General features: G+C 37.8%; 1 protein-coding gene across 2 annotated transcripts in view; it reads left to right on the plus strand.

Moving 5' to 3' along the window:
• The first annotated feature begins 6,869 nt into the window (after positions 1–6,869).
• Ndufa12 (NADH:ubiquinone oxidoreductase subunit A12) overlaps positions 6,870–21,281 on the plus strand; it is a 30,948-nt gene continuing 16,536 nt past the window's right edge. The window contains exons 1-3 of one of the 2 annotated variants that reach the window (XM_027927961.2): positions 6,870–7,004; positions 8,060–8,142; positions 12,519–12,606. In XM_027927961.2, the coding sequence (XP_027783762.1) occupies positions 6,919–7,004; positions 8,060–8,142; positions 12,519–12,606 (257 nt within the window). In that variant the 5' untranslated portion in view covers positions 6,870–6,918. The remainder of the gene's footprint in view (positions 7,005–8,059; positions 8,143–12,518; positions 12,607–21,281) is intronic. The other variant, XM_027927952.2, reaches the window with a different exon arrangement.

Below are 21,281 nucleotides of genomic sequence, written 5' to 3' on the forward strand. Positions count from 1 at the left end.
ATAGCCCTTTATGTTGGCAGGAAGACAGCCAAAGAAACTACTCCGCTATGTGCCTGTCCTCTTGTAATTTCCTTGTGGCTACTGGGGCAGATGTTAAGAGTGAGTACAATGGGGAAGTGATCGTCTTTTCTCGCCTGTTCTCAAACCAAACAGTATCACTTACTTGCCATTTTGTTCATTGAGGCAAAGGCCTACCAACATTCGAGGAGCATTAAACTGTGTGTGTGTGTGTGTGTGTGAGAGAGAGAGAGAGAGAGAGAGATCGTCAAGCAAATCCAGGGCCAAATGCATGCTAAGGCAAGCATTTACCCCTGAGCTACACTCCCAGCTTCCAAAACTATACCTCATAATACAAGAGTGGCAAAAATTCTCTTAAATTTCGGGAGCCAGGCGTGGTGGCGCACACTAATCCCAGCAGCTCAGGAGGCCGAGACAGGAGGATAGAGTTCAAAGCCAGGCTCAGTAATTTAGCAAGGTGCTAAGCAACTCAGTGAGATCCTTTCTCTAAATAAAATACAAAATAAGACTGGGAATGTGGCTTAGTGGTTGAGTGCCCCTAAATTCAATTCCTGGAACAAAAAAAAAAAGGAGGAAAGAGTTTTAAGTCATTTTTAGAAAATATATTATCACAGTATTCTGTTTGTTAAGCTGGATTGTAGATTCTTAAGATGAAGTACACACCCTTGGCTAGGTATAGTGGCATATGCTTATAATCCCAGCTACTCTGAAGGCTGAGATAGGAAGTTTACTGAGCCCAGGAGATTGAGACCAGCCTGGGTAACATAGCAAGGCCTTTTCTCAAAATATAAAAACATACATATGTATAAACCTTTGTATGGACAAAGGACATGATAAGTAAGCACACACAGCTGAAAAAAAAATCCATGCAGATGATAATTGAAAGTGTAGGATAGCCAAATTATATATATGACAAAATAGACTAAGTTGAAAATCATCACCCACAAGAGACTAAAAAAATTGTATAGTGATAAAAGGATCGATTTCTCCAGGAAGATATAACAATTATTTATGTACCTAACATTGGAATGCCCAAATATAAGTGAACACTGACAGAACTGAAAAAAAAAATAGAATAATTGTAGGAGATTTTGAAATCCCACTTTCAATAATGGATAGAACAACCAGATGAAAGATGAATCAGAAAATGGAGGACTTGAGCAACACTTAGACCAATTAGATCTAACTGAAGAAGGGCACTCAACAACAGCATAATACATATTCCTCTCAAACATACATAGGACATTCTCCAGGACAGATCAAATGTTATATCACAAAACATGTTTGTTTTTGTTTTTGTTTTGAATCAGGTTTTTCCTATGTTACCTAAGTTATCTTTGAACTTGGGCTCAAGCAATTCTCTTGCCTTAGTTTCCTGAGTAGCTGAAATTACAGGAGAATTCCACCCACCTATAAAACAAGTTTTGACAAATTTTAAGGAGACTGTATTAAAAATATCTTTTCCTTGGGCACGGTGACACATGCCTGTAATCCCAGCAGCTCGAGAGGCTGAGACAAGAGGATCGCAAGTTCAAAGTCGGCCTCAGCAAAAGTGTGGCACTAAGCAACTCAGTAAGACCCTGTCTCTAAATAAAATACAAAATAGGGCTGGGGACAAGGCTCAGTGGCCCCTGAGTTCAATCCCTGATTACCCCCCCCCCCCAAAATCTTTCCTGACTATAATGACTATTAACTTTATACTTTGAGGAACTGGAAAACAAAAGTTAGCAGAAGGAATAATAAAGATTAGAACAGAAATAAGAAATGAAAAAATAGTTGGTTTTTGAGAAAATCAAATTTGCCAAATCTTTAGCTAGACTAAGAATAAAAGATGAAAAAGAAACAAAAGGAGACATTAATTACAATTGATGCCAAGAAATAAAATGTTGGGGCTGGGGATGTGGCTCAAGCGGTAGCACGCTCGCCTGGCATGCGTGCGGCCCGGGTTCTATCCTCAGCACCACATACAAACAAAGATGTTGTGTCCGCCGAAAACTAAGAAATAAATATTAAAAAAATTCTCTCTCTCTCTCTCTCTCTCTCTCTCTCTCTCTCTAAAAAAAAAAAAAAAAAGAAATAAAATGTTTATTAATAAAAACACAAGGGGCTGTGGCCTGGAGCTCAGTGGTAGGGTGCCTGCCGTGCACGTGTGAGGCCCTGGGGTTTGATCCTCAGCATCACATAACAATAAATAAAGATATTTATTTGTCCATCTACAACTAAAAATAGTTTAAAAAAAAAGTAATTCTGTATCAATAAATTGGATATCTTGGAAAATGAATAAATTCCCAGAAACATGCTAAGAAAGAATAGCGAAGAAATAAAAAATATGAACAGACTTAAAACTAATAAGGAGATGAAATCAACAATCAAAAATAAAGAAAGGACCAGGACCAGGAACAGATGGCTTCACTAGATTATTCTACCAAACATTGAAAGAATGAATACCAATCCTCAAATTCTTCCAGAAAATCAAAGAGAAAGGAATATTTCCAAAATCACTTTCTAAGCTAGCACTACTCTGATACTAAAATCAGAAAAGACATAAGAAAACTACAAACCAATACCCCTGATGGCTATCAATGCAAAAAAACCTCAGCTAAATACTAACAAACTGAATTTGACAGCACATTCAAAGGATTATAGACCATAACCAGCAGATTTATTCCCGGAATAAATCTGTGGGTGGTTCAACAAACAAACAAACAAAAAACCAGTGGAATCTACGACATAAATAGAATGAAGAAGTAAACTGCATAATCATCTCGATACAGACAAAATTAAATGTTATTTTATGATAAAAAATAAATAAACTAGGAATAGAGGGAAAGGAACTCAAAAAGACCGAGTGAAAACCTAAAACAAAATACTCAACAGTGAAAAATTGAAAATGTTTTCCAAGATTAGGGACAGGCAAGGATGCCCACTCCTATTTAACATATTAGTGGAAGTCATAGCCACAGCAGTTAGGCAAGAAAAAGAAAATCATCAGTACTGGAAAAGAAGTAAAATTATTTCTGTTCCTCAGATGATGTAACTTGTATGTAGAAAATCCTAAGGATTTCACCAAAGACAGGGGATGTTGCTCACTAATAGATTGTTTGCCTAGCAGATCCTAGGCCCTTGGTTCAATCCTCAGCACTGCCAAGGGGAAAAGAAAAAAGATTAGAATAAATTTAGTAAAGTTAATTGGAGGATAAAAAACACAAAACAGTCAGTTGTACTCTATGTACTAACAATGACAATTCAAAAATATTTAAGACAACACATTTACAACAGCATCAAAAAATAAAATCAACAAAGGAGGTAGAAGACTTGAACATTAAAAACTATAAGACATTACTGAAATAGATTAAATACAAATAAGCCTGGCTAGGTGGCACACGCCTGTAATCCCTCAGGAGGCTGAGACAGGGAGGATCTCCCAGTTCAAAGCCAGTCTCAGCAATTTAGCAAGGCCCTAACCAACTCAGTGAGACCCTGTCTCTAATAAATAAAATACACAAAAAAAGTGTGTGGCGGGGGGCAGCTAGAGATGTGGCTCAGTTGTTAAGTGCCCCTGGTTTCAATTCCCAGTACACACTCACACACACACACTGAAATATCACACCCATCAGGATGGCCACTATTAAAGTGTGTGTGTGTGTGTGTGTGTGTAACAAATGTTAGTGAGGATGGGGAGAAATTGAAACTCTTGCGCATTGTAGCAGGTAGGAGTATAAATGAGCCAGGCACCATGGAAAACAATATGGAGGTTCCTTTAAAATTAAAAATAAGATTACCATATGATCCAGCAATCCCACGTCTGGATATACATTGAAAAGAATTGAAAACAGGATCTTAGAGAGATTTGCACACTCATGTTCACTGTAGCAGTATTCACAACAGCCAAGAGGGGGAAGCAACTTAAATGACATGGACAAATGAATGATAAAGAAAAGCTGGTATATACGTAACATAGAACATTATTCAGGCTTTTAAAAGAAGACCCTGTCAGGCTGGGTTTGTGGCTCAGCATTAGAGCGCTTGCCTCACGTGTGTGAGACTCTGGGTTCAATCCTCAGCACCACATAAAAATAATTAAGTGAAATAAAGGTATTGTGTCCAACTACAACTAAAAAGTAAATACTTTTTTTAAAAAAGAAGACACTGTCATATACTACAACATGGGTGGACATTGTGGACATTATGCTATGTGAAGGAAGCCAATTGCAAAAAAGACAACTACTACATGAATTCACTTATATAAATGTCTGAAGTAGTCAAATTCTTGGAAACAAAAAATAGAATGGTATCTTCCCCAGGGATAAAGGAGGGGGGACTGTTAATAGGTATACAATTTAATATTTTCAAAATGAATAAGTTCTAGAGATGTTGTGCAATAATGTGCATGTAATTAACATTATTGTATATGTAAAAATGGTTAAGTTGGGGTTTTATTTGTGGTGGGGGGAGATTGGTTCTGGGAATTGAACTCACAGGTGCTTTACCACTAAGCCACATCCCTAGCACTTTTTAGTTTTTATTTTGAAACAAGTTCTCACTGAGTTGCTGCAGGCCTTGCTAAATTGCTGAGGCTGGTCTTGAACTTGTGATCCTCCGGTCTCAGCCTCCTAAGTCTCTGGGATTACAGGCATGTGTACCATCCCTGGAAAGATTAAATTTTTGTTTTTTTACCACACACATGCACAAAGCACACTGCTAAGAAGCCAAATTTTTCTTTTAAAAAAATTTTTTTAAGTTGTTGATGGACCTTTATTTAATTAATTTATTTATATGATTGCTGAGAATCGAACCCAGTGCACACGTGCCAGGCAAGCAGTCTATCACTGAGCCACAACTCCAGCCCAAAATTGTTATTTTAAAGACTGTTGCATAAGGGAGAGGATAAAGTACATCTTGCCTTTCCTATATGAACAGTATCTCAGGAACCAAATAGTTAAGGGCAGGTTACTCTTTATAGAAGAATTGTGGTTAATAAATGAAAAGGAATGGAAGTATTTAGGCAGTGCTCATCAAGGATGGCTAAAAGCACCATGTGCAGACACCATGTGCTCTCTGAAGAAAGGCTCTGGCTACCTTCGAAGTATACTTAACAGTAAAAATAACTCAAAACCTGGAGGTGGCACTCAGTGGTAGAAGGTGTACATAGTATGGGGCTGGGATTGTGGCTCAGTGGTAGAACGCTCACCTAGCCCGGGCAGAACCCGGGTTCGATCCTCAGCACCACATAAAAATAAAGGCATTGTGTTGTGTCCATCTACACCTAAAAAATAAATATTAAAAAAAGAGAGTTTAAAAAAAGAAGAAGAAAGTGTACAAAGTGTACATAGTATGTACACTTAAATATTAACTTACATACTAAGTAGGTTCAATCTCCAGTACTGAAAAAGAAAGGGAGAAAAAGAAAGAAGTCAGAACTGGTCAAACATCTAGGTCTAAGTACAAATATACAGGAAAAACAGGATAGAGTATCACTAGTACACAATTACCAAGCTCCAAGCAATGAAAAATTATAGGAAAAATAGGCTATTTCTTTAACAAATTAAAAGGAAAGAAGAAAAAAAAAGGGGGGAGGCTATAAATCTATTTATTTGTTTATTTTCTTTTTTATTGATAAACAAATAACAGCATTACTATTCTTAATACACATATATACCACAATTTTTCATATATCTTTTTGTATATAAAGTATGTTGACACCCAATTCATGTCTTCGTACATGTACTTTGGATAATGATGTCTATCACATTCCACCATCCTTGCTAATCTCCTGCCTCCTCCCTTTCCCTTCCTCCCCTCTACACTATCTAGAATTTATCTATTCTTCCCATGCTCCCCCTCCCTACCCCACTATGAGTCAGCAGAGGGAGGCTATAAATTTAAAGAAAATATTTTTTTAAAAAAATCAACCATTTACAATGTGTGGATCTTATATGGGCAAACTGAAAAAAAAAAGAAATTATTAGGAAAATAAAAGACCAACTAGGGACATTTGTACATTCCTTTGGAATATGACACGATTTTTTAAAAAAATATTTATTATTTATTTATTTTTTTAGTTTCGGCGGACACAACATCTTTGTTTGTTATGTGGTGCTGAGGACCGAACCTAGGCCGCACGCATGCCAGGCGAGCGCGCTACTGCTTGAGCCACATCCCCAGCCCCTATGACACGATTTTGAACAATTGATGAGTCTAGGAAAATTTAATCCTGGTATTGGAAATTTCTCCTTTGGAATTGAAGAATTACTAACATAAAATTACATTATTTCTCAGGGTGCAGTCTTATTACTTGGTCCTTCAAGAAATAATATTGTTTCCATTTTTAAAACTATCTTAAAATTAGGAAAATTTATAATTACAGAATAAACATAAATCTTGACATTTCAAAGAAATGATATGGTGGAATGGAGTCTGAAAGAGCAAAGGGTGAGACTCCCCTGCCAACACATCACCAATATATGTACCCCATTTCATGTGTACTCCTATGTGGTCAGTAGTAAATTCCTTAATAGTTATCTCGTTTCTAAGGAATCTTGGTGCTGGAAGGGATTTCTGGAATAGTCTGAGCCAAACCTTTTTAAATGAAGAAACAAATTTCCAAAGGAGGAACCCCTTGTATTGGAAAGCCTTGTGAAGCCGAGCTTTCCACCACACACTCGCCTTCTAGGTGCAACCTCTGACAACATTAAAGTTTAAGGTGCCTTTGCTCTACTGAGGAACCGACAACGCCCATTTAGGAAGTCGGAAAGTCACAGTGCAGGAAAGTTGCAGTTCTGCGCACGCTCAGAGCCGAGTGTCGGAACCTTCAGCGCGTCAGCTCCCTGCGGCTGAGTGGCTGCTTCCGCCGGGTGGGTTTTGCACGGCTCACCCGGAAGGCGGGGCCTGCCAGGCAAGATGGAGTTGCTGCAGGTCCTGAAACGCGGGCTGCAGCAGGTCAGTGGCCACGGCGGTCTCCGTGGCTATTTGCGAGTTTTCTTCAGGTAGGCGTCTAGAGCTATGCTCTTGGTTTCTGGGGCTGGATTTGCATTGCTTGGTTCCTTGAGGAGGGTCCCAGGCTTGGGTCACCTTGGAGAATCTCAAGGACAGCCGGCCCAATCTTTGCCTGCAATCCCCGGGTCGAAGTCTGTCCCGGGCATCCACAGGACAGAACTGAAGCCATCTCTAGAGATGGAGCATCCCCGCCCCCTGGAGTGTAATGTGCATTATCAGAGACGTTCACATGGTGACCTTGGGAAAGTTTTTTCCTTGAACTGTCCTTCAGTTCCCTCCCAGTGCGATAAGAGATTGAAGGAGGTAACCAAAATGGTCTTCACTATTCCAAACATCCCTGATGGGCACATAGTTCCCCGAAAACGATTTGGAGACCTAGTGGAATGAAAGAACCAAGAAATATTTGAATCATTTTTAGAAGATGAAGCCCTGGGCACGGTGGCAAACACCTGTAACTCCAGCGATTTGGGAGGTTGCGACAGGATTGCAAGTTCGAGACCATTCTCAGCAATTTGACCCTGTCTCAAACAATTAAAAGCGCAGGGAGTGTGTCTCAGTGGTTAATTCCCCCCTGGGATAAATCCCCAGTACAAAAAAAAAAAAAAAAGTAAATAAATAAAAGACGAAATACTTTGGCTCCCTGACTTCCTGGAGGATTTGCTTATTCCAAACTTGTTTGCACAGGGATAGTAGATAAAAGTCCTATAATTTGAATATGTTACATTTGTATTTTTAGTGTAATTTAAGCGCATTAGTTGCATTAGTTTATCTTTTCCCATCCTGTCTGCATGATACTGGGACGGTGGGGCAGCATGAGCTAAGTTAAGACTAGAGTTCTTAACCTGAAAGCTGATTCTTCAGTATTAAGTGGCAAGAGCCTGGAGGTGAAGGCTAGAAGTATACAACCAGTGACCATCCACAGCAACTCATTTTTCTAATTGATGTAGCAGCCTTTGTGTCTGAAAGTTGGTATTCTCACTTTATTTTGGTTTGTTGTGAACAATGAATCATTCTAAAATGTCTGTTTTCTTTGGGATAATTACAGAGCAAATGATGTGAGAGTTGGTACATTAGTGGGGGAAGACAAATATGGAAACAAATACTATGAAGACAACAAGCAATTTTTTGGTGAGTGCAGTATTTTTGGCATTTGGGTTTGGGATTTGATAGGAGTCTATTTTTCATACCGTACAAAGGAGTTCTTACTTGGAAAAAAATGAAAAACTCAATAGAGAAAAACTAAATGATTAACAAAAGTATGAGAAATGCTAATCCTCACTTGATATTACAAGAATGCAACTTAACAAAGTTAGAGGTACTTTTCCATGTGGGGACATATCCCAATTTGGGGAAAGGGATAGAATAGATTAATTCAGGCATTTTGGAGGACAGTTTGGCAATATTTGTGAAAAATTATACTGCATTTATCTTTTGTCTCAGCACTTAAAAAAATTCATCCTATAAATATTCTTGTGAGACAAAGACACTTATTGCAGCAGGCTTTTAGTAATAAATCTCAAAAGCAACATTATCATGTATAAGTTGATAATGATGAATTTAAACACTTTTTAGAATGCTTTTGTGTTATTAAGAATGATATACCTTGGGCTGGGGATGTGGCTCAAGCGGTAGTGCGTTTGCCTGGCATGTGCGGGGCGCTGGGTTTGATCCTCAGCACCACTTAAAAATAAAAAAAAAATAAAGATGTGTATCCACCTGAAAATTAAAAAATAAATATTAAAAAATTCTCTCTCTCTCTCTTTAAAAAAAAAAGAATGATATACCTATAATTTTATATACAAAGATGTTAAAGATATGCATAATAAAGTTCTCCAGTTGCAGAACGATGTTTGGTATCCTCAAAGGAAGAAAATATATACTCTTGGTTTACATATTACATTTCCAAACACAAGAAACTTAGAATCAGATAATGGTGGTTCAATATTCTATCCCTCCATTTTATAACTTTGTGACCTGGTTAACTTATTAACTTCTCTAAGCCTCAGTCTTCTCATCTTAAGTTGTATTAAAAAATGATGAAAAGAGAACAGGAAGAACTTATCTTAATGGAGGGTTTCTTAACCTCGAACTAACACCATGGCCAGATAATTCTTTGTTGTGACATGCTGTCCCAGGTGTAGAACGGGCAACAGCATTTTTGGCACATACCTCCTACGTGCAAGTAGCACTTTCTCTCTGCAGGTGTGACAACCAAAAATATCTACAGGCATTGTAGATATTTGCCTCCTGTGAGGCAAAATTGCCGGAGAACCACGGGCCTAATGCTTGGTACATATGTGCTCAGTAAATATCAGCGCTATTATTGTTATTATTATTACCTTCTTGAATTGTTGGATTTTTTTTTACTATGTGCTTTTGTTGTTTTTATAATAATAAAAAGATTCTCAAAAAAAAATTCTCTTGATTGAGATGAAAGGTATCAAAGAGGAAAAAACAACTAGTCTTCATCCAAGGGAAAAATATATAATGTGAAGTAATGACCTAGCATTTATTGAGTGTTTACCGAAGCTAGGTGCTATGCTAAACAAATAACATTCATCAGCTACTTTAATCTTCAAGATTTCTTTGAGGCAAATACTTTAGTCTCCTTATTTCCCCCATTTTTCAAATGAGGAACTAGGTCATCATCACCAGACAGTGAAAGATATTTCTTAGGAGTATAGAAACCATGCTATGGTTACATTGAATGCAGTTTGGTCTATGAGAATTAAGTATCTTCTTACATACTCTATAACCATACTATTTTCAATATAGAAACCATAGAATTTTAGACTTGGAACAGATTGTAAAAGGTTATCTAAAAACTATTGTTCTATAGGTGAAGAAACCAAAGTCCAAGAAATGTCCTAGCCAAAGAGACTTAACCAAGTAATAGAAACAGTGGCAGAGCCCAGGGCAATATTCTTTCTGCTCATCACTGTTATAAACTAAGATTAAGTTAATTTCCTTTCTTCTTTCACTTCTTTCTTCTTTCTTCATTGAAAATACAGCTGTCTTCGTTTCTGCTAATTTAAGAAAATGATAATGTTGTAAAACATTAAAATTTAGTGTATGAAGTAAAAAAATGAATGTTCCCCCCCCTTGTAATCAAATACCTCTTTTAATTAGCTTGTACTTACTTAAGACTCTAATGAATGTATAAACCTACACTTATTTATATTATGCATATTTGTAAACTGAAATATTTTTCATTAAAAAATATGGATCATTTTTCCTTATTAGCTAAATGAACCTACAGTGTTCTTTTTTGTTTGAATACCTAGTTTTGTTTTTTTATTTAAAAAAAATCACAGCACTGTTTTTAATTAGCACAATATTCCACTCTATAGAAGAACTGTTATTTTTTCAAACTCTTGACTGTTGATAGACATTTAGCTTGCCTTCTACTTTTTGCTACAGGGAACTTGCTTATAACTACATCCATATTCATTTAGATATTCTAAGAATAAATTCTTGGAAGTGGAATTGCTGGGTCTGACTATGGACTTCTAACATTTGGATAATATATTGTAGTTGATGTCTAACAAAATGTTAGATTTTTGAGGCCCAGGTCTATCATTGGAGCCTAATTCTGTTGTCATTGCCTAATATATGAAAGAAACCTTTTTCAAGGTTTCCTGCATCTGCCTTCATATTTCCCTGCCTCATAGGATTATACTTTACTCTTACATATCTGTCCTTAAGATTGATTTCTCTAAGATAATGCTAAGGGAAGTTAGCCAATCCCAAAAAAACAAATGATTTCTCTGATATAAGGAGGCTGATTCATATTGGGATAGGGAGGGGGAGCATGGGAAGAATAGATGAACGTCTACATAGGGCAAAGGGGTAGGAGGGGAACGGAGGGGGCAGGGGATTAGCAAGGATGATGGAAAGTGATGATCATTATTATCCAAAGTACATGTATGAAGACATGAATTGATGTGAATATACTTTGTATACAACCAGAGGTATGAAAAATTGTGCTGTATATGTGTAATAAGAATTGTAATGCATTCTGCTGTCATTTATTTTTTAAAAAATCAATTAAAAAATTTTTAAAAAGATTGATTTCTCCAAAGTGAAAATATATTGATTGATATCTGTAATTTCTTTTAATAAACAAGGTCATATATAAATAACATTAGTCAATCTTTGTTGATTATATATTCACCTAGGAGAACCCTGTAAACTAAATGCAGATTACCTTTTGCTTATTGATTTAAGATCTATTATAGGAATAAATTCAATGTTCCCAACTTGAGGGTTAGGGTTAGTGGCAGTGAGGAAGAGGTAAAGGGAATTACTATTCATTCTTCATTTTCCCGGTGGTGGTGGGGGGTATTGGGGATTGAACTCATGAACCCAGGGGTACTTTACCACTAAATTACATCCCAGACCTCTTTTTATTTTGAAACAGGTTCTTGCTGTGTTTCTCAGGGCTTCACTAAGTTGCTGAGACTGGCCTCAAACCTATAATCCTCCAGCCTCAGTTTCCCAAGTCACTGGAATTATAGGTGTACACTCCTGTGCCTGATGTATTGAGTATTTATACACCCAGTATTGAACTATGTGTATGCATTTGATATTTAATTTTCACAGCAACCACAAGATGTAGAAATAGTCATCTACTTTTAATGGATAAATAAACTGAAGCTTATAACGTTTGCCTGATAGTAAGTAACAAAGCCCTGATTGAAACCTGGGTGTTTATTTCAGAACCCAATAGAAACAGTTTTGTAAGCAGTGGTTAAACCGCCAACTATAGCACAGAAATGTGTTAAATAAAAAATGTAGCCATGGGGCTGGGGATGTGGCTCAAGTGGTAGCGCCCTCGCCTAGCATGCGTGAGGCACTGGGTTCGATTCTCAGCACCACATAAAAATAAAATATAGATATTGTGTCCACCTAAAAAACTAATAAATAAATATATTTTTTAAAAATGTAGCCGTACTGTTTTGATGATATGAGCTGTCCTACTTACCCAACTATCATTTATAACATTTGCTTATTATATATAGTTCATATTTTTTCAAAAGGATCAGAAATGTTTTTTTAAAACATTTGTATGGAAACATAATTCAAGTATGATTACTGTGAATACATTCTGCTCTGATCTCAGGAAGAGCACTTTTCTGAGTAAACTGAGCAGCTGTGAATACATTCCGGTAAACTTTTCTGATACTGCCCTCTGCAGGGAACTGGGGAGAAGCAAGGATTCTTCCCTTTGGGAAAGGTCAGAGCCCCACCCACATCATTGAGTTGTCTTAATCCCTGGTTCAGAGATCTTGCCTTGGGGGCAGACAGGCTTTTGATAAAGCTTGCCAGCCACACACTTGCTGGAGCTTGCCTTCACTAATACACCCATGGTATTATTCCTCTCATAGTCCTCTTATGTAAGAGGACATAAAAATATTTTAAAAACAAGGATGTCTTCTTTGATATCATGCATTTATTACTTAAAAAAAAAGGATTTCCTTTATTCCTCACATCTTTCCACCCAGGCCGTCACCGATGGGTTATATATACTACTGAAATGAATGGCAAAAACACATTCTGGGATGTGGATGGAAGCATGGTGCCTCCCGAATGGTAAGCTAAGCCACCATTTTATTTCATTTGACTTGGGCAATATTTCATTACTCAAATATTTATTGAATATTTATAAGGCAGACATTGATCTTCTGAAAGACTCTATCCCAATTACAATGGTTGCATAACAAGTTACCCTAGAGCTTAGTGACTTAAAACAACAGTTATTTGTCTCTCATTTTTGTGGGTGAGGAGTTGAGACAAGGCCAAGCAAGGTTGATTTGTCTTGACTCTCAGATGTCTGGGTCCTCAGCTGGGAAACTGAAATCATCTGAAGAGTTCTTCACCTGACGCCTGCCAGTTAATGCTGACTGTCAGCTGGGGGCATGGCTGAGGCTGTGAATTGGGCTACCTTTATGTTTCCTAGGCTTCCTTAGGCAAGTACTCTGAGGAAGAGCAAGCTGGGCAGAAGCCATAGTGCCTTATTTTAGTTCTTGGATCATCCACTATCACTTCTGTATTCCATTGGTTAAAGCAGTTAGAAACCTCTGCCCAAATTCAACAGGAGAAAACATAGGCTCTTTCTTTCTTTCTTTTTCTCTTTTTTGCTTTGTAAGCAAGTGTGCTAACATTGGTTTTCATCCTCTATTTTATTTTTTGAGACAGTGTCTCACTAGGTTGCTCAGGCAGGCCTTGCTATCCTCCTGTCTCATCCTCTCAAGTAGCTGAGATTGTAACTCTTTTGGTAGAAGCATGCCAACATCACATATATATTGGGGTTTATAATGGTGTGGTATGTATTACCTATTTGTAGGGGAAAGGTGAAAAGAACCCTGGTTCTGATCTTCTCTAGCATTTTGACTTTATATGAGTTTCTTGATTTTTCTGAAGGTTAGTTTCCTCATCTATAAAATGAGAACCCTAAAATTCCTTAGATCTCTTTAAGCTGTTTTTATAATATGCATATTTTTAAATCTAATGCTAAATGCTCTTGAATGAAATGTTTCGAAGCAAAGTACTTAACTATTTTGTAGATTGCGGAAATAAAACCATTTGGTTGACATACAATTGAACTTTGGACATTCTTTCTAGGTGGTCTAAAAAATCTCACCAAAAAACTAGAAATAAGTATGTCAGGTAGGCTATGGCATTTTGTTTTAGTTGAACTTAATTAGCAGAAATAGTTCCATTTTGCTTAGAAACCCAGGCATGTAACATAAAGAAGTGAAGTTCAGATATTATTACTAGAGTCCTAGGCATAGGACATTCAATAGACCTCGCCTAGCCACTCACCCACAAGACCAAACAAAAGGTAATGGTGAAAAGCAGGAAAAGAATTTTAGTCAAAATGGCCACATCAGGAAGGCAGAGATTTGGCATCTCAGTCCTGTCTTTAAGGTGCTCATAGGAACTTTAGTTTTAAATAGAGGAAGGGGTTAAGAGGTATATATACCAAGCTGTCTTGGTCAAATTGTACTCTTGTTGATCCTTCTCTCAGTTCTGATTCTATTAGGTGGCTCTGAAGAAGCTCTTATCACTTGAGGGGGCCAATTTCCACTTGCTGCTCAGAGTGTTTATCAAACCTGTGATCCTGGAAGGGAACAGTTCTATTCCCATGAGATGATTGCTTCTGCTTAGAGAGGCAGTCTCATCATGGGTTGATTTCTTAGAATATGTAGGACAGTGACTGAAGACTTCTAGGTACCACTCCAAGAGTCTGAAACAAGATGCTAAGTCTTAAAGGGGGATGAAATAGATTAGATAAATTTAGAGCTAATAAACCTTATGTTACTAGTTTTTAGGTAAGCACTCCTTAAAGGATTAGCATGTTTGCGTGCAGAACTAAGTAGGGTTCTCCTTTATCACCAACCCAAAATTCAAGGTGATAAAGGAGATAGATACAAAAGAAGGCAGGGATGCCATGCTTTATTTTGCTTTTATTTACTCATAGGACATCTTCAGGCCTAAGGGTCACTACTTAATTTAGCAAAGGCAGCCTCTCCAAGTTCATATTATAATATGGTAGGTAGTAATGAAGACCACAGTGAGCTGAAAAGCATAAAAGTACCCTGCATCAAAGAAGGCAGCGCCCTGTTCAACTCTGCTCATTCCGTTAGATAAAAATTCCACTAAGGTTTTCCAGATGATGATTTTTCTAAAGAAGGTGGAAATCTGTATTTCATTGTGAGAGTTCTTTTTTTTTCAACGTTAATCTTTTTTTTTTTTTTTCATTGTAGTTGGACACAATACCTTTATTTATTTATATGTGGTGCTGAGGATCGAACCCAGGTCCTTACATGTGGTAGGCGAACACTCTGCCGCTGAGCCACAACCTCAGCCCCCAGTGTTAATCTTTTTTAAAAAGTATTCAGAAATTTAAATACAGCATATCTAACAGACCTTTCCACAGTGACGGAAATGTTCTATATCTGTGCTGTCTACTAGGGTAACCACTAACTTCATGTGTCCCAGAGCACTTTAAAATATGGCTAATGAAACTGAGGAATGAATTTTTTACTTAAATAGTCTACTTGATTGGACGAAAGAGTTTTTTAGAAATGCTGTTGGCTGAGCAAAACATGTCTGTAAGATTTCACCAAGAACCAGTTTTCAAACTGGTCTACTATTTGCATTTGCATGAATTGAGAGTTTTTTTTGGCATCTTTTTTTTTTGGTACTAGAGATTGAACCCAGGGATGCTTAACCACTGAGCCACATCCCTACATTCCAGGCCTTTTTATTTTTTATTTTAAGATAAGAGTCCCACTAAGTTGCTTAAGGTCTCCCTAAGTTGCTGAGGCTGGCTTTGAACTTGCAGTCTACCTGCCTTAGCCTCCTGAGCTGCTGTGATTACAGGATTGTGCAACTGTGTCCAGGTGGGAATGTTGGCATCTTCAAGTTAATTAGTTCTTAACGTGAGAAAGCAACACTGATTAGGAGCTTTCTTGTGCTACATTTGGGACTTGATTTAGGGATTTTTTTTAATATTTATTTTTTAGTTGTAGGTGGACATAATATCTTTATTTCATTTTTATGTGGTGCTGGGGTTTGAACCCAGTGTCTCACGTGTACTAGGCAAGCACTCTACCACTGAGCCACAACTCCAGCCCGATTTTGGGATGTTTTTAATGAGAAATAATAATCTGTGGTTCTGTTAATGTCTAGGGAGCTGTGGTTTTAGATTTAAGAGCTTTACCTCTGAGGGCACATCTGTGAGGAGGACTGTCAGACCACATAAAGTGGAAAACAGGCTCTAGAAGCTGAGATATCCTCCTAGTTTTGTTTATTTGAGTTCGAATTGGCATTTATCTCCTTTAATATGCTAATCTGACATTGATGCTCATGGTCAACATTTTGGGAGATAGGGTTAGGGTTTCTGATTTAAATTATGTGAAATGAAACTCAGAATTACAAGAAAAATCAAGTACTTTTAATGACCCTATTTGTATGGGAAGCTTAAAGGTTTATGTTGAGTTTTCATAAGGAAAAGTGGTATTAGAGATGCTTAATTGTTTGTTTCTCATACCCTGCCTCTGCTAGGTATAATACATTATAGAATTCTTAATTTGTGGATTCTTTAATCCATTAATAAATTTGAAGTTTGGTTGATTTATCTTTAATTAGGTGGCTAGATACTGTTGTACACAAAAGGCAATGAGTAACACATGCAACTTATCTTTGTTCATTTAACTACTTACTGATTATCTACCACTACTGTAGGCACTGAGGGTACAATATTGAGTAAAACATGGTACTTACTCTTATGGAAGGAGGCAGAAAACCATATATGTGGAATGTTTGAGGTAACGATAAATATAAATAAGGAAGACAAGCGTCAGGGAAGGCTTCTTTGAGGAAGTGACATTTTAGGAAAAATCAGAAGAGGGGTGAAAAGAATTCCCAGCAAAGAGAATCACAAGTACAAAAACCTTGTATGTTTGAGGTGTATTGCTCAGTCTGTTAAAAGAACAGTAATGTGGTCAGTTGTCTGGAGTGTAATGAGTGCAGGGAAGATGTTAATAAATGAGATAGGAGAAGCAAGTGGGCCAGATCATGTACATCTTGTAAGCCATGGTAAACATCTTGGCTTTTTTTCAAAAATTCTTTGGAAGTCATTGGAAGGTAAGGTAGATAGGATGTGATCTGATTTGCTTTTTTTTTTTTTTTTTAGATGGAATAAATCAGATTTTCAGAGCCATTACAAGTATTTGAATCATTTCAGAGTAAATTGCCAAAATGATGTCTCATCACTCCTAAATACTTTAGTGTGTAATTTCTACAAACAAGAATATTCTCCTATATAACCATCAATAAATAATTTGCCATATAGAGGAGGCAAAATTTTGCACCTATCCTCTTAGGGCTTTTCGGTTGGCCTGAGCATTCAATTGACATAAATTCAGACTAATAGGAGAAAAGCATACAAATGTATATAATATAATTTTTTGGCTTTTTTGTTTGTTTATTGGGTATCAAGTACAGTGTCACACACCTGCTGAACAAGCACAGTACCAATGAACTACACCTCCAGCCCTATTTAATAGAATTTTTGCATGACACGAGCCCTTATAAGAAAATAAAGACTAAATGATACACTAATGTTTACTACTTATATGCTGAGGCATTAGTCAGCTTTCCATCAGTATAACAAAATATCTGAGATGATTAACTTATAAAGGGAAAAGGTTTACTTTGGCTGACAGTTTTGGAAGTTCCAGTCCATGATCAGTTGGCCCCATGGCTTTGGGCCTGTGATGAGGAAGCACAATGTGACAAGAGTACATTGGAGCTGGGGATTTACCTCACTTGGTAGAGTGCTTGCCTAGCATGCACAAGGCCCTGGGTTCAATCCCCAGCACCACAAAATAAATGAATAGAGTACACTGGCAAAGCAAAACCACTCACTTCATTGGAAGGAAGCAAAAGAAAGGATGAAGAAGGGGCTAGAGTCACCTTATCACTTTGAAGGTGACCTAAAGCCCTCCTAATAGGTCCCACCTCTTTTTTTTTTTTTTAAGGCACAGACAGACGTTTATTTAGAAAACTAGATACATATTCAAGGGAAAGTGAGGGCAGTTGCCAGAGAGATGCCTTTGGTGTGTTTGAATGTGGACTGTCTCCAGAGGGGAGAGACAGCAACCTGTTGGTGTGGGATGTTAATATTTATAGCAGGCTGGTGCTGGGGGCTGTACTAGAGGTGGAGCCAGGATGGAATTGCACAGCTTCTCACCAGTTTTCCCTGTACTTGCATATTTCCCTCATTCTACTGAAGGATTAGTTATTTCTGAGCACTTTCTGTATCGAAGTTGCTCCTGGGCATTTCCTCTCTCTCTTAATCCTAAATCCTAGTCTCATTTCTCCCCCCAGGCTTCACCCCTAGAAGCTTCCACCACTTCCCTTTAGTGCCATCCTGGGGACCAAGCCTTTAACAACACCTAGACTTTGGGAGACATTCAGGGTCTAGACTGCAGTAACTAAATTGTTTGAAGAGTAGTGCATTTTGAAAATGTGACAAGGCAGATTGACTTGGGCTAGAGTAGTCAATTGGATGAAGAATGGCTAGGAAGATAAGCATTAGTTTAACCTATTAAGTCCCAAGTTTTCAATTCAGTGAATATTTTAATGAAATTCACACAGGTGCATTAAAATAGATTGTAAATCATAATTTAGAGCTTATTACATAATTTATTAACATCATAAGTGATATAATTAATATGAATGAATATCTCAAAAGAATAGAACTCTAAAAATATAAATGTTTATTTCAGAGTTACCAAAAGTGGTATGTTTCTTGCTCAATTTAAGTTTTTCAGTTTTCTGTAAATGAGATGATGAAATATAATAGGGTTAACGAGTTTATTTGTATGTATTTCCCTCCACCTCAACTTCCCTTCCTTGAGGAAGAGCAGTGCTCTCCTTTTGGTATAGGAATGGCATTTTTACATGGCAATTTTATATCCTGCTTTTAAGAAACAGAAGGAAGGGCTAGGGTTGTAGCTCAGTGATAGAGCGCTTGCCTAGCATGTGTGAGGCACTGGGTTCAATTTTCAGCACCACATATAAATAAAATAAAGATCCATCAACAACTAAAAAGAAACAGAAGGAAAATCAAAGCATTCTTCTTGTACCTGCTATTTCTCAAATGCCTTTAACTCAAAATAGTCAATATGCCATAGCAGCACATTTTGAGGTAGCATATTCTGAACTTCAACTGCTACTCCTTAATCTTTAGAACCCATTCAAGTCTCACCTTTTGTCACAACAATGTCCATAGCAAGATTTCATCATACCTTTCATGGAAGCTTATATTTCTTTAGTTTCCTTCACACTGGAGTGGATTCTCAGCTTTTTCTTGGTTTTCATGACCTTCATACTTTTGAAAATAACATTAAAGTTGTTGTAAAATGACCCTTGGTGTAAGTTTATTGAATGTTTCATTAAGACTAGGTTCAGACTGTTTCTTTGACAGAAATATCACAGAAGCAATGCCATGGTTTTTTGTTGCTTTCTATAAAGTAGCTCTCAATTTTGATGGTTTGGTTATTAATGAAAGCTTTTATTACTTAAGAGATGTCTGCCAGGTTTCTCCATTCTAAAGTTAATTCATTGTCCTTTTGTAATTTATTAGCATTTTGTGGGGAGATATGTGAAGGTTATATATCCCATTAGTCATCAAACTTTTAACCTATTATTTATTTCAGTATCAATTCCTATTTTAATCAGTGGGTTATAATACATTACTGTAGTTTTTTGTTGCTCAAATTGATCTCAGTTTGACTAAGTGGGAACCCATTCCTACTGCATTTGGGTTTTTTTGAAATGTTTCCATCATTCTAGGAGCATTTTCTTGCTTTTTGACTCAAAATCTTCCATGTTCCTTACAGTTTCCTTTCTCAGCCTTGGAAATAGCTATTTCTCCAAGGGACCTCTGTTTGCTTGCATGATTTTTTTAGTGGAGAATGGTATTTTAAAACTTAAAATCTGAATGCAAGGTATGCTCATTGCTCTTGGGATTTCAGTGCTCCCAGATGCTCTCAGGACAAGCAAGGGAAAATAAGTACACGGGTGCCTTGTCTTATTGTGCTTTCATTTACTGCAGTTCTCAGATACTACATTTTTTTAACACATTGAAGTTTTGTTCAGTGTGTAATCTGGGGTGGCAACCCTACACCCACCCAGTCTATTGGCACCATTTTTTCAACAGCAAGTGCTCCTTTCTTGTCTCTTTTTCACTTTGGGTAATTCTTGTAATACATAATATTTTCTTTATATGTGTTATGGTGATCTGTGATCAGCGATCTTTGATGTTACTGTTGAAGTTGTTTTGGGGTGCCACAAACCTTGCTCATGTAAGTTGCTAAACTTTATCAGCAAGTATTGTGTGTACGTGAGGTTTTTTTTTGTTGTTGTTGTTTGTTTAGAATCAGGATATTGCTAAGTTGCTGTGGCTGGCCTCACAATTGTGATACTCCTGCCTCAGCCTCCTGGCTCCCTGGGGCAGGTACGTGATGCATTCTCAGCAAGTATTGTGTGTTCTGACTGTTCCATCAAGGGACCATTTCCACCGGGGTCCGCGCGCACACTCTCGGAACCCCGCAAGAACAAAAAGAGCCGTCATTTGGCTTGGTGTCATTTGGCTTGGTGTTGTGGCATTTTGCATCCTCCTCCCTTCTGCTAGCAAAGGCCAAATTTGGGGGCCAACAGAGGTGAGACAAAGAACCTCACCTCCCCACTGGTATTTGGGGGCCAACAGAGGTGAGGCTAAGAACCTCACCCCGCCACTGGTATTTGGGGGCCAACAGAGGTGAGGCAAAGAACCTCACCCCCCCACTGGTGCAAAGGCCTATCCACAAGTATGGCTGTATGCTGGATCGGTAGTCAATGACGGGTAAGATCCAATTGCAATGGTACCAACCTAAGACAGGAGGCTGACGCCTTGAGGTCAGCTCATCCGATGACGGGTAAGGACCATATGTAGTATTGGACAACCTAAGACAGGCACGGTCCCTAAGCCACATTGCTTGTTGTTTAATTAAACAGAAGGGGGGAGATGTTGAGGGCCACAGCCGAGTTGGGATGACTCATGGCATTTTGCCAGAAGGGAGTGGTTGGCCAGCCAGCCATTGAGATGATGATGGTTATGTTAAGCTGTGTATTCAATTGTATATCTGACTTTACTGTCAATAAGGTGGCTCTTGCTGCCTGGGCCCGCTACTTTGGAGTTCCCATTGAGTTCTCCCGGGGTTCCCAGGGAGTGTGCGCGCAGACCCCGGTGGAGGGAGAGAGTGTTCCCGGGGAGCGTGTGTGGAGTGCTGGTGGAGTTCGGCAATAAAGAGTTCAGTATGATAAAGTTCAGTATGATAAAGGGTTCAGTATGATAATACACTTAATGCAGTGTGCAATGATCAAATCAGGGTAATTAGCATTTCCCTCTCCTTAATCATTAATCATTTGGGGGGGGGTGTGTATTGGGAGCTTCAAACTTCTCTCTTCTAATTTTTTTTTATAAAAAATATAATAAATTATTGTGAACTATACTAACCAAACTGTGCAATGGAATATTAGAATGAATTCTTCTTATCTAACCATTTTTTGTACCTGTTACCTAACCTTTTATTCTTCCTCCATCTTCCCCTTCTTCTTAGGCTCTAGGAATCACTACTATACTCTCTACTTATGAAATCAACTTTTAGCATCCACGTACGAAGGAGAAAATGTTATATTTGTCTTTCTGT

This window comes from Marmota flaviventris, chromosome 3, assembly GCF_047511675.1.
Source record: "Marmota flaviventris isolate mMarFla1 chromosome 3, mMarFla1.hap1, whole genome shotgun sequence".
Classification (NCBI taxonomy): domain Eukaryota; kingdom Metazoa; phylum Chordata; class Mammalia; order Rodentia; family Sciuridae; genus Marmota; species Marmota flaviventris.